This window comes from Cyclopterus lumpus, chromosome 3 (assembly GCF_009769545.1).
Source record: "Cyclopterus lumpus isolate fCycLum1 chromosome 3, fCycLum1.pri, whole genome shotgun sequence".
NCBI classification, from domain to species: Eukaryota; Metazoa; Chordata; class Actinopteri; order Perciformes; family Cyclopteridae; genus Cyclopterus; species Cyclopterus lumpus.
The window spans coordinates 30,012,936-30,024,796 of NC_046968.1; the positions used below are offsets into that span (position 1 = coordinate 30,012,936).

Genomic DNA, 11,861 nt, shown 5'->3' on the forward strand with positions numbered 1-11,861 from the left:
CTTCATATGCTGCATATACTTCATATGCTTCATTTGCTTCATATGCTTCATATGCTTTATATGCTTCATATGCTTCATATGCTTCATATGCTGCATATGCTTCATATGCTTCATTTGCTTCATATGCTTTATATGCTTCATATGCTTCATATGCTTCATTTGCTTCATATGCTTCATTTGCTTCATATGCTTCATATGCTTCATATGCTTCATTTGCTTCATATGCTTCATATGCTTCATTTGCTTCATATGCTTCATATGCTTCATATGCTTCATTTGCTTCATATGCTTCATATGCTTCATATGCTGCATATGCTTCATATGCTTCATTTGCTTCATATGTGTCATATGCTGCATATGCTTCATATGCTTCATATGCTTCATATGCTTCATGTGTCATATGCTTTATATGCTTCATTTGCTTCATATGCTTCATATGCTTCATTTGCTTCATATACTTCATTTGCTTCATATGCTTCATATGCTTCATATGTTGAATATGCTTCATATGCTTCATATGCTTCATATGCTTCATTTGCTTCATATGCTTCATTTGCTTCATATGCTTCATATGCTTCATATGCTTCATATGCTTCATTTGCTTCATATGCTTCATATGCTTCATATGCTTCATATGCTTTATATGCTTCATATGCTTCATATGCTTCATTTGCTTCATATGCTTCATATACTTCATTTGCTTCATATGCTTCATATGCTTCATATGCTTCATATGTTGAATATGCTTCATATGCTTCATATGCTTCATATGCTTCATTTGCTTCATATGCTGCATATGCTGCATATGCTTCATTTGATTCATATGCTTCATATGTTGAATATGCTTCATATGCTTCATATGCTTCATATGCTGCATATGCTTCATATGCTTCATTTGCTTCATATGCTTCATATGCTTCATATGTTGAATATGCTTCATATGCTTCATATGCTTCATATGCTTCATTTGCTTCATATGCTGCATATGCTGCATATGCTTCATATGTTGAATATGCTTCATATGCTTCATATGCTTCATATGCTGCATATGCTTCATATGCTTCATATGTTGAATATGCTTCATATGCTTCATATGCTTCATATGCTGCATATGCTTCATATGCTTCATTTGCTTCATATGCTTCATATGCTTCATATGTTGAATATGCTTCATATGCTTCATATGCTTCATATGCTTCATTTGCTTCATATGCTGCATAAGCTGCATATGCTTCATTTGATTCATATGCTTCATATGTTGAATATGCTTCATATGCTTCATATGCTGCATATGCTTCATTTGCTTCATATGCTTCATATGCTGCATATGCTTCATATGTTGAATATGCTTCATATGCTTCATATGCTTCATATGCTTCATTTGCTTCATATGCTTCATATGCTTCATTTGCTTCATATGCTTCATATGCTTCATTTGCTTCATATACTTCATTTGCTTCATATGCTTCATATGCTTCATTTGATTCATATGCTTCATATGCTTCATATGTTGAATATGCTTCATATGCTTCATATGCTTCATATGCTTCATATGCTTAATTTGCTTCATATGCTGCATATGCTGCATATGCTTCATTTGATTCATATGCTTCATATGTTGAATATGCTTCATATGCTTCATTTGCTTCATATGCTTCATATGCTGCATATGCTTCATATGTTGAATATGCTTCATTTGCTTCATATGCTTCATATGCTGCATATGCTTAATTTGCTTCATATGCTGCATATGCTTCATTTGTTTCATTTGCTTCATATGCTTCATATGCTTCATATGCTTCATTTGCTTCATATGCTTCATATGCTGCATATGCTTCATATGCTTCATATGCTGCATATGTTGCAAATGAAGCATATGCTTCATGTAAGTAAAATCATCCCACTTGGAGATATCGGCCCCCCCGTGACGTCTCCTCAGAACATCAGGTCATGAGGAACGGAGAACGTTCCCGTCTGGCTTCATGGACCAAAGGGACCAACACAATGTATGAAGCAGTCTTGTCCTGGTTCAGGTTTTGTGGCGGTCCTCTTCAGGTTCCTGTCCTGCTGGCTGCAGACTCACCGCGTGGCCGTCTCCGTGGTGATGGATCGGTGACCTTTCAGAACTTATTGATCCGATGATCCTCAGACTTTGAGGTTAAAACTGGCCAAAGTTATTCAAACGTGTCTCTGACTCCGAATAGAAATAAATACATATATATATATATATATATATATATATATATATACAGTATACATATATATACATATATGTATACATATATATATATATATATGTATATATATATATGTATACATATATATATAAATACATATATATGTATACATATATATATATGTATACATATATATATATACATATATGTATATGTATACATATGTATATATATATACATATACACATATATACATATATATACACATATATATATATATATATGTGTATATGTATATATATACATATACACATATATATATATATTATATGTATATATATATATGTGTAGATGTATATATATACATATACACATATATATATATATATATATATATACATCTACACATATATATGTGTAGATGTATATATATACATCTACACATATATATATATTATATGTATATATATGTGTATATGTATATATATACATATACATATACAAGGCCATGGTCCTCCCCTTAGCCCCCTCTCCCTCACGTTCGTCATGGAGACGAGGCCTAGCTGATGCTCTCGTCCTATTGGTCTATCGGTCATTTAGGGGACTGCCCACCATTGGTTTGGGGTTTAGAGTCTAAGACGAGTAGCTCTCTCCTGAGGACCACCTGAACCCGGTTCAGTCGGCCCCCCCTCAGCCCCGGTTCCCCCACAAAGAGAAGTAATGCTTTAGTCAGTGATTCATTGTCCTCGCTCTTCTTCTTCATGGCCTCAAACAGGCAGCAGGTCGGAATATTAATGACTTCATCAATTCAATCACTTCATGAGCTGGACAGCTCACCCTCTGTTGTCATGGCAACCGAGTCCAGAAGAAACCGAAGGAGCCGTCAGTCGCTGTTATATTTTATTGTTATATTATTAATTAGTGTTATATTGTTATATTATTAATTAGTATTATATTGTTATATTATTAATTAGTATTATATTGTTATATTTTTAATTAGTATTATATTGTTATACTGTTATATTATTAAATAGTATTATATTGTTATATTATTAAGTAGTATTATATTGTTATATTATTAAGTAGTATTATACTGTTATATTATTAAGTAGTATTATACTGTTATATTATTAAGTAGTATTACACTGTTATATTATTAAGTAGTATTATAATGTTCTATTATTAAGTAGTACTATATTGTTATATTATTAAGTATTATTTGTTATATTAATATTAACATATATTAATAATAATAATATTATAGCAGAATATCACTTGAGCTTGTTTACTGTTGACGCTCCAAGCGGCCATCTTGGATTTTGATTAATTTGTCAAAAACCGACACAAAGTTCCCTTGATCCTCACACACACACACACACACACACAGGTCATGGTCATGGCCATGGTTAGGGTTGTCGTTATGTTATGGTTATGGTTATGGTTATGGTCATGGTTAGGGTTTTGGTCATGGTTAGGGTTGTGGTCATGGCCATGGTTAGGGTTGTCATAAGGGTTATGGTTATGGTTAGGGTCGTGGTTATGGTTATGGCTATGGCCGTGGTCAGGGTTATGGTCATGGTTAGGGTTATGGTTATGGTTGTGGTCAGGGTTGTGGCTAGGGTTATGGTTAGGGTTGTCATAAGGGTTATGGTTATGGTCATGGCCATGGTTAAGGTCATGGTTATGGTTATGGCTATGGCCGTGGTCAGGGTTATGGTCATGGTTAGGGTTGTGGTTATGGTTATGCTCATGGTTAAGGTTGTGGTCATGGTTATGGTTAGGGTCGTTGTCTTGGCCATGGTTTGTGTCTTGGTTATGGTTATGGCTATGGTCGTGGTCAGGGTTATGGTCATGGTTAGGGTTGTTGTTATGGTTATGCTCATGGTTAAGGTCATGGTTATGGTTATGGCTATGGTCGTGGTCAGGGTTATGCTCATGGTTAGGGTTGTGGTTATGGTTATGCTCATGGTTAAGGTCGTGGTTATGGTTATGGCTATGGTCGTGGTCAGGGTTATGGTCATGGTTAGGGTTGTGGTTATGGTTATGCTCATGGTTAAGGTCGTGGTCATGGTTATGGCTATGGTCGTGGTCAGGGTTATGCTCATGGTTAGGGTCATGGTTAAGATCATGGTTATGGTTAGGGTCGTTGTCTTGGCCATGGTTAGTGTCTTGGTTATGGTTGTGGTTATGGTCGTGGTCAGGGTTATGGTCATGGTTAGGGTTGTGGTTATGGTTATGGTTGTGGTCAGGGTTATGGTCATGGTTAGGGTTATGGTTATGGTTAGGGTTATGGTCATGGTTAAGGTTGTGGTTATGGCTATGGCCGTGGTCAGGGTTATGGTCATGGTCAGGGTTATGGTCATGGTTAGGGTTGTGGTCAGGGTTATGGTCATGGTCAGGGTTATGGTCATGGTTAGGGTTGTGGTTATGGTTATGCTCATGGTTAAGGTCGTGGTCATGGTTATGGTTAGGGTCGTTGTCTTGGCCATGGTTTGTGTCTTGGTTATGGTTATGGCTATGGTCGTGGTCAGGGTTATGGTCATGGTTAGGGTTGTTGTTATGGTTATGCTCATGGTTAAGGTCATGGTTATGGCTATGGTCGTGGTCAGGGTTATGCTCATGGTTAGGGTTGTGGTTATGGTTATGCTCATGGTTAAGGTCATGGTCATGGTTATGGCTATGGTCGTGGTCAGGGTTATGGTCATGGTTAGGGTTGTGGTTATGGTTATGCTCATGGTTAAGGTCGTGGTCATGGTTATGGTTATGGCTATGGTCGTGGTCAGGGTTATGCTCATGGTTAGGGTTGTGGTTATGGTTATGGTTGTGGTCAGGGTTAGGGTCATGGTTAGGGTTATGGTTATGGTTAGGATTGTGGTTATGGTTATGGTCGTGGTCAGGGTTATGGTCATGGTTAGGGTTATGGTTAGGGTTGTCATAAGGGTTATGGTTATGGTCATGGCCATGGTTAAGGTCATGGTTATGGTTATGGCTATGGCCGTGGTCAGGGTTATGGTCATGGTTAGGGTTGTGGTTGTGGTTATGGTTGTGGTCATGATTATGGTCGTTGTCTTGGCCATGGTTAGTGTCTTGGTTATGGTTATGGCTATGGTCGTGGTCAGGGTTATGGTCATGGTTAGGGTTGTGGTTATGGTTATGCTCATGGTTAAGGTCATGGTTATGGTTATGGTTGTGGTCAGGGTTATGCTCATGGTTAGGGTTGTGGTTATGGTTATGCTCATGGTTAGGGTCATGGTTAAGGTCATGGTTATGGTTAGGGTCGTTGTCTTGGCCATGGTTTGTGTCTTGGTTATGGTTGTGGTTATGGTTATGCTCATGGTTAAGGTTGTGGTCATGGTTATGGTTAGGGTCGTTGTCTTGGCCATGGTTCGTGTCTTGGTTATGGTTATGCAAAACCATAATTACATTTTAACAACGTGCTTCGACTTTTTTTAAAGACGTTTTCACAAAATGTTGATATATTTTAATAATTTACTAATGTGATTTGTTTTCACTGCATTTTCTATCCCATTAATTATTTTACAGAATTTTAATCAAACTATAAAACTACTTTTTAATAACATATAGTTACGATATATGTTATTCATTGTCATCAAAATGTATAAAAAGCCAAAGTAGCTCAGTGCTTTCTGCAGATATTGGAGGTTGTGTTTATGTTTTAGACCATTTACATGGAAGGTTCATCGGCCTCGGGAAATATTAAAAGAACTGTATCCAAAGATATTATTCATGAATGAATTAAATAATCATCAAGGTTTCAGAACCGAAAAAAACCCACAACGTCAAAGTGTTAAAAAAAGGGCAAATTTATTTAAAGCACTTAAATATAAAAATATGATTGATTTAGGTCAACAATAATAAATAGAGAGTGGCCTGTCGGTACAACAGTACAATCAATATCCAGTTTCACACTACAGCAAAGGCACTAGCATTTACCACGACCTCTGACCTCTGACCTCTGACCCCGTCACCAACGCCTCCTTCTCGTGGACGTGACACCAGATCTCTTGGGATCGTCCTCTGGGGAGACCGAATCCACTGGTCCACAACATCGCCGATAATTTCATTAAAACATGACTTTTGGAGCCATCAATCAGGAGAATTAAAGTCCAACTGAAACTGGTACACAACTTATTATTTATGAACCAAAAGTATCAAAATGTGTATTCCGAAGGCTCATCTGTGTATTTACTAGTTTATATATACACTAGTGTGTATTTTACTAGATTATATTTACTAGTTTATATATACACTAGTGTGTATTTTACTAGATTATATTTACTAGTTTATATATACACTAGTGTGTATTTACTAGATTATATTTACTAGTGTGTATTTTAGTGTGTATTTACTAGTGTGTATTTTAGTGTGTATTTACTAGTGTGTATTTTAGTGTGTATTTTAGTGTGTATGTACTAGTGTGTATTTTAGTGTGTATGTACTAGTGTGTATTTTAGTGTGTATGTACTAGTGTGTATTTTAGTGTGTATTTACTAGTGTGTATTTTAGTGTGTATTTACTAGTGTGTATTTTAGTGTGTATGTACTAGTGTGTATTTTAGTGTGTATGTACTAGTGTGTATTTACTAGTGTGTATTTTAGTGTGTATGTACTAGTGTGTATTTACTAGTGTGTATTTTAGTGTGTATTTACTAGTGTGTATTTTAGTGTGTATTTTAGTGTGTATGTACTAGTGTGTATTTTAGTGTGTATGTACTAGTGTGTATTTTAGTGTGTATGTACTAGTGTGTATTTTAGTGTGTATGTACTAGTGTGTATTTACTAGTGTGTATTTTAGTGTGTATGTACTAGTGTGTATTTACTAGTGTGTATTTTAGTGTGTATTTACTAGTGTGTATTTTAGTGTGTATTTTAGTGTGTATTTACTAGTGTGTATTTTAGTGTGTATGTACTAGTGTGTATTTACAGAAAACGGTAATAGACTGTGAACTGAAGTTATAATTAGCTTCCTAGCTAACGTCTCCTTTCTTTGTTTGTACCTGGACACAAACAACCAGCTGTTGTTGTTGTTGTTTTTGTTGTTGACGTGTTAAAATTCTTCCACACTAGAAGCATCATGGTCTTGAATTAGATGAAAAACTAATTTGACTCGTCAGTGGGGCTGAAAGCACTTTTCTGTAAATGTACGTTTCATATTTAATCTCACTGCAGAAAAGTGTGAATTGTTTCAGTTGGACTTTAAGAAGACGGGAACGAGGCGGAGAAAAGCTCAGCAGGTTCACTGGAGATCCAATAACTCATCAATAACTGTCAATCAGTCGTCAATACATCGTTATCGTTATAGCTTCTTTCAGAGGGAAAATCCTTTTTCTGTGCGTAGTGCAACATGCAAATATGTGATGAAGACAATCAGAAAGCGTGATGAAGACGAGCAACACACACACACACACACACACGATGGATTTTCTTCTTTTGTAAAAGAGAAAATATAGAAAGCAACAAAATAAAGGGCTTCTCGCTCAAGTCGTAATCAAAACGTTGTAAATGATGAGGTTCCTCATTCATCGGTTCTGAATCACACGGGACGATAACGAAAAAGAAGCGATAAGGCTGAATTCTCTCGGTCCACCGGCGCCCCCTGTGGTGAGGTCGCTCCACGCCTCCTGGAAGAAAAGCCCTGATTGTCAGAACAAGTTGTTCCCCGGCCTTAAAGCTCGTCCGTCGGTACCCGCCGCTCCGCGTCTCGCCCTCGAGGCGGTCCACTGGACAAAGGTCCAAAGGCTGTAAAGCTTCACGCCGCGCGGCGCCGCCGCGGTTAGTTCGTGTCCCGAGCTCCGGACTCGGGCCGGTCCTCAGATGGTCCTCTGGGCCGTGAGGTACTTGAGGGCGGCCGAGCCGTACTTCCTGGACAGGTCCTGGTGGAACTCGTCCTTCAGGGTGTTCAGGCAGGTGCGGTAGCTGGAGCTGGAGCGGAACTTGGAGATGTCGAAGCTGGGCGCGTGGGGCATGTGCACCATGAAGGCGTTGGGCAGGACCACGAGGTCGAACTCCTGACGGGACCAAGGACAACACGTGAAGTATGACCTCCTTCCATCTCAGACACTCAAAGATCGATACCTTTTGTTTCCTTCACCGTGTCTTTGTCGTACGTCATGAAAACCAAATCATAAAAGCCTGTTGGCTCTGTCCTGATCATAAATAATAAACCAAACATGTAACGATGTTAGCATTAGCACACGTCTGTTCTTTAATCCTCAGAACCAAGTCAACAATATTAGTTTTTAAGACATTTTGCAACATGCTGCATTGTCTCTGTTTTGGTTTCAAGTTGCTAAAATAATTTTAAATGAAGCAGCAACGACTTCAAAGTCTACTAATGCTGCGTTCACTGACCACAGAGCTCTGTAATTAACGCTATCGTTTCTGTTTCAGTGAACAAGGATTCGTCCATGCAGCGATGCAATCATGCAGTAATGCAGCAATGCAGCCAATCAGCAATGCATTCATGCAGCAATGCAGCCAATCAGCAATGCATTCATGCAGCAATGCAGCCAATCAGCAATGTATTCATGCAGCAATGCAGCCAATCAGCAATGCATTCATGCAGCAATGCAGCCAATCAGCAATGTATTCATGCAGCAATGCAGCCAATCAGCAATGTATTCATGCAGCTATTCTTTGGAGTCTTGTAGAGTTAGCGTAGCCTAGCAATGATCGATCCAAACTGTATGAACCCAGCGGCATGCGGCGTGCTACATACGGTGACCCGGCCACCAGGCGTACCTGTGCATCCAGCTCCAGGACGTGCGACACCTTGTTCCAGCCGAAGCCCACGAAGCGCTGGTCGTACTCCGGACAGTCGCGCCTCACCACCACGTACGGCTCGAAGTCCGCCTCCCACTCCACCTTGTACGGTGTGGTGGCCGTCCGCCATTTGGCATAGTTGGTAGGAGCGTGACCTTTAGGCCACACGTGATACCTGGAGGGGCAAACAGGTTAGAGCGTGACATCGTGAGCTCGTTAGGGTCGAGTGATGCGTTTGTGGTCTCCAGGTACCTGAAGGTGTAGAGAGTCCCCATGTCCAGCATGGAGAGCAGCTCAGCTTTGGATTTAGGGAAAGACAGACGGTAACGAAGCGTCTCGAAGGCCGGGACCACCAGAGCCTTCTTAGTGTGAGCCATGTCCAGGTGCACCACAGTCCTCCTGCAGGGGGACCAGGACAGGTGAGACAGGTGAGAGGGAGGACAGGTGAGAGGGAGGACAGGTGAGACAGGTGAGAGGGAGGACAGGTGAGACAGGTGAGAGGGAGGACAGGTGAGACAGTAGAGAGGGAGGACAGGTGAAAGGGAGGGCAGGTGAGAGGGAGGACAGGTGAGAGAGAGGACAGGTGAGAGGGAGGACAGGTGAGAGGGAGGACAGGTGAGACAGTAGAGAGGGAGGACAGGTGAAAGGGAGGGCAGGTGAGAGGGAGGACAGGTGAGAGGAAGGACAGGTGAGAGAGAGGACAGGTGAGAGGGAGGACAGGTGAGACAGTAGAGAGGGAGGACAGGTGAGACAGTAGAGAGGGAGGACAGGTGAAAGGGAGGGCAGGTGAGAGGGAGGACAGGTGAGACAGTAGAGAGGGAGGACAGGTGAGAGGGAGGACAGGTGAGAGGCAGGACAGGTGAGAGGGAGGACAGGTGAGAGGGAGGACAGGTGAGAGGCAGGACAGGTGAGAGGGAGGACAGGTGAGAGGGAGGACAGGTGAGAGGGAGGACAGGTGAGAGGGAGGACAGGTGAGAGGGATGACAGGTGAGAGGCAGGACAGGTGAGAGGAAGGACAGGTGAGAGGGATGACAGGTGAGAGGGAGGTGAGAAATGGGAGAGGTGAGGCACATCCCGTCTCTGACGTACCTGAGGTAATCGTACAGGCCGTACATCGGCAGGAAGTCCACGTCCGTCAGGAACACGTAGGGCGTTTTGGCGTTCCTCAGCGCCACGTTCCTCACCAGGTTCACGGGGTAGAACTGGCCCTCCTTGTACACGACATGGTAGCCCACGTTCTTGCGGTTCTTGAGGACCTCGGAGGCCTGAGCGTAGCGGAGGAACTGCTGCGCCTCGGCGTCGGACATGTAGAGCGCCAGGCTGATGGGGCCGTCCCAGTGCTTACAGATGGCCTCCAGCATCTGCAGCCTGCAGGAGAGGAGAGGGAACAGGCTGTGACCGGTCTGGGTCACGGTCTCGTGGTCTGGGTCACGGTCTCGTTGTCTCGTGGTCTTGTCACGGTCTCGTGGTCTGGGTCACGGTCTTGTGGTTTCTGGGTCACGGTCTCGTGGTCTGGGTCACGGTGTCACAGTCGTGTGGTCTGGGTCCTGGTCTCGTGGTCTGGGTCACGGTCTTGTGGTCTGGGTCACGGTCTCGTGGTCTGGGTCACGGTCTTGTGGTCTGGGTCACAGTCTCGTGGTCTGGGTCACAGTCTCGTGGTCTCTGGGTCACAGTCTCGTGGTCTGGGTCACGGTCTTGTGGTCTCTGGGTCACAGTCTCATGGTCTGTGTCACGGTCTCGTGGTCTGGGTCACGGTCTCGTGGTCTGGGTCACGGTCTCGTGGTCTCTGGGTCACAGTCTCGTGGTCTGGGTCACGGTCTCGTGGTCTGGGTCACGGTGTCACTGTCTCGTGGTCTGGGTCACGGTCTCGTGGTCTGGGTCACGGTGTCACTGTCTTGTGGTCTGGGTCACGGTGTCACGGTCTCGTGGTCTCTGGGTCACAGTCTCGTGGTCTCTGGGTCACGGTCTCGTGGTCTGGGTCACGGTCTCGTGGTCTGGGTCACGGTGTCACTGTCTCGTGGTCTGGGTCACGGTGTCACTGTCTCGTGGTCTGGGTCACGGTGTCACTGTCTCGTGGTCTGGGTCACGGTGTCACTGTCTCGTGGTCTGGGTCACGGTGTCACGGTCTCGTGGTCTGGGTCACGGTGTCACTGTCTCGTGATCTGGGTCACGGTGTCACTGTCTCGTGGTCTGGGTCACGGTCTTGTGGTCTGGGTCACGGTGTCACTGTCTCGTGGTCTGGGTCACGGTGTTACGGTCTCGTGGTCTCTGGGTCACGGTCTTGCGGTCTGGGTCACGGTCTCGTGGTCTGGGTCACGGTGTCACTGTCTCGTGGTCTGGGTCACGGTGTCACTGTCTCGTGGTCTGGGTCACGGTGTCACGGTCTCGTGGTCTCTGGGTCACGGTCTTGCGGTCTGGGTCACGGTCTCGTGGTCTGGGTCACGGTGTTACGGTCTCGTGGTTTGGGTCACGGTGTCACTGTCTCGTGGTCTGGGTCACGGTGTCACGGTCTCGTGGTCTGGGTCACGGTGTCACTGTCTCGTGGTCTGGGTCACGGTGTCACTGTCTCGTGGTCTGGGTCACGGTGTCACGGTCTTGCGGTCTGGGTCACGGTGTTACGGTCTCGTGGTTTGGGTCACGGTGTTACGGTCTCGTGGTCTCTGGGTCACGGTCTTGCGGTCTGGGTCACGGTGTTACGGTCTTGCGGTCTGGGTCACGGTCTCGTGGTCTCAAGGTACCTGTCCATGGAGAGCTGGGCCACCAGCGTGACGTCGGTGCCGTCCGGGGCCGGCGTGTACTCGTACTGCAGGAAGTTCAGGTGCACCCGGTGCACGGTGAGCCGCTCCCTCCGGAAGTCGTAGCACTGGTCGTCCTCGTCCAGCTCCTCCAGAGCGTTCTGCAG

The 11,861-nt window shown here is 43.7% G+C and overlaps 1 protein-coding gene across 5 annotated transcripts in view; it reads right to left on the reverse strand.

Annotated features, from left to right (window-relative positions):
* Window positions 1-7,816: 7,816 nt before the first annotated feature.
* Window positions 7,817-11,861, reverse strand: part of large2 (LARGE xylosyl- and glucuronyltransferase 2) — a 52,764-nt gene continuing 48,719 nt past the window's right edge. For all 5 annotated transcript variants that reach the window (XM_034529294.1, XM_034529291.1, XM_034529292.1 and 2 more), the window contains 5 exons: window positions 11,698-11,861; window positions 10,049-10,327; window positions 9,212-9,358; window positions 8,939-9,134; window positions 7,817-8,205 (listed from right to left, as the gene is read on the reverse strand). In XM_034529294.1, the coding sequence (XP_034385185.1) occupies window positions 8,008-8,205; window positions 8,939-9,134; window positions 9,212-9,358; window positions 10,049-10,327; window positions 11,698-11,861 (984 nt within the window). In that variant the 3' untranslated portion in view covers window positions 7,817-8,007. The remainder of the gene's footprint in view (window positions 8,206-8,938; window positions 9,135-9,211; window positions 9,359-10,048; window positions 10,328-11,697) is intronic.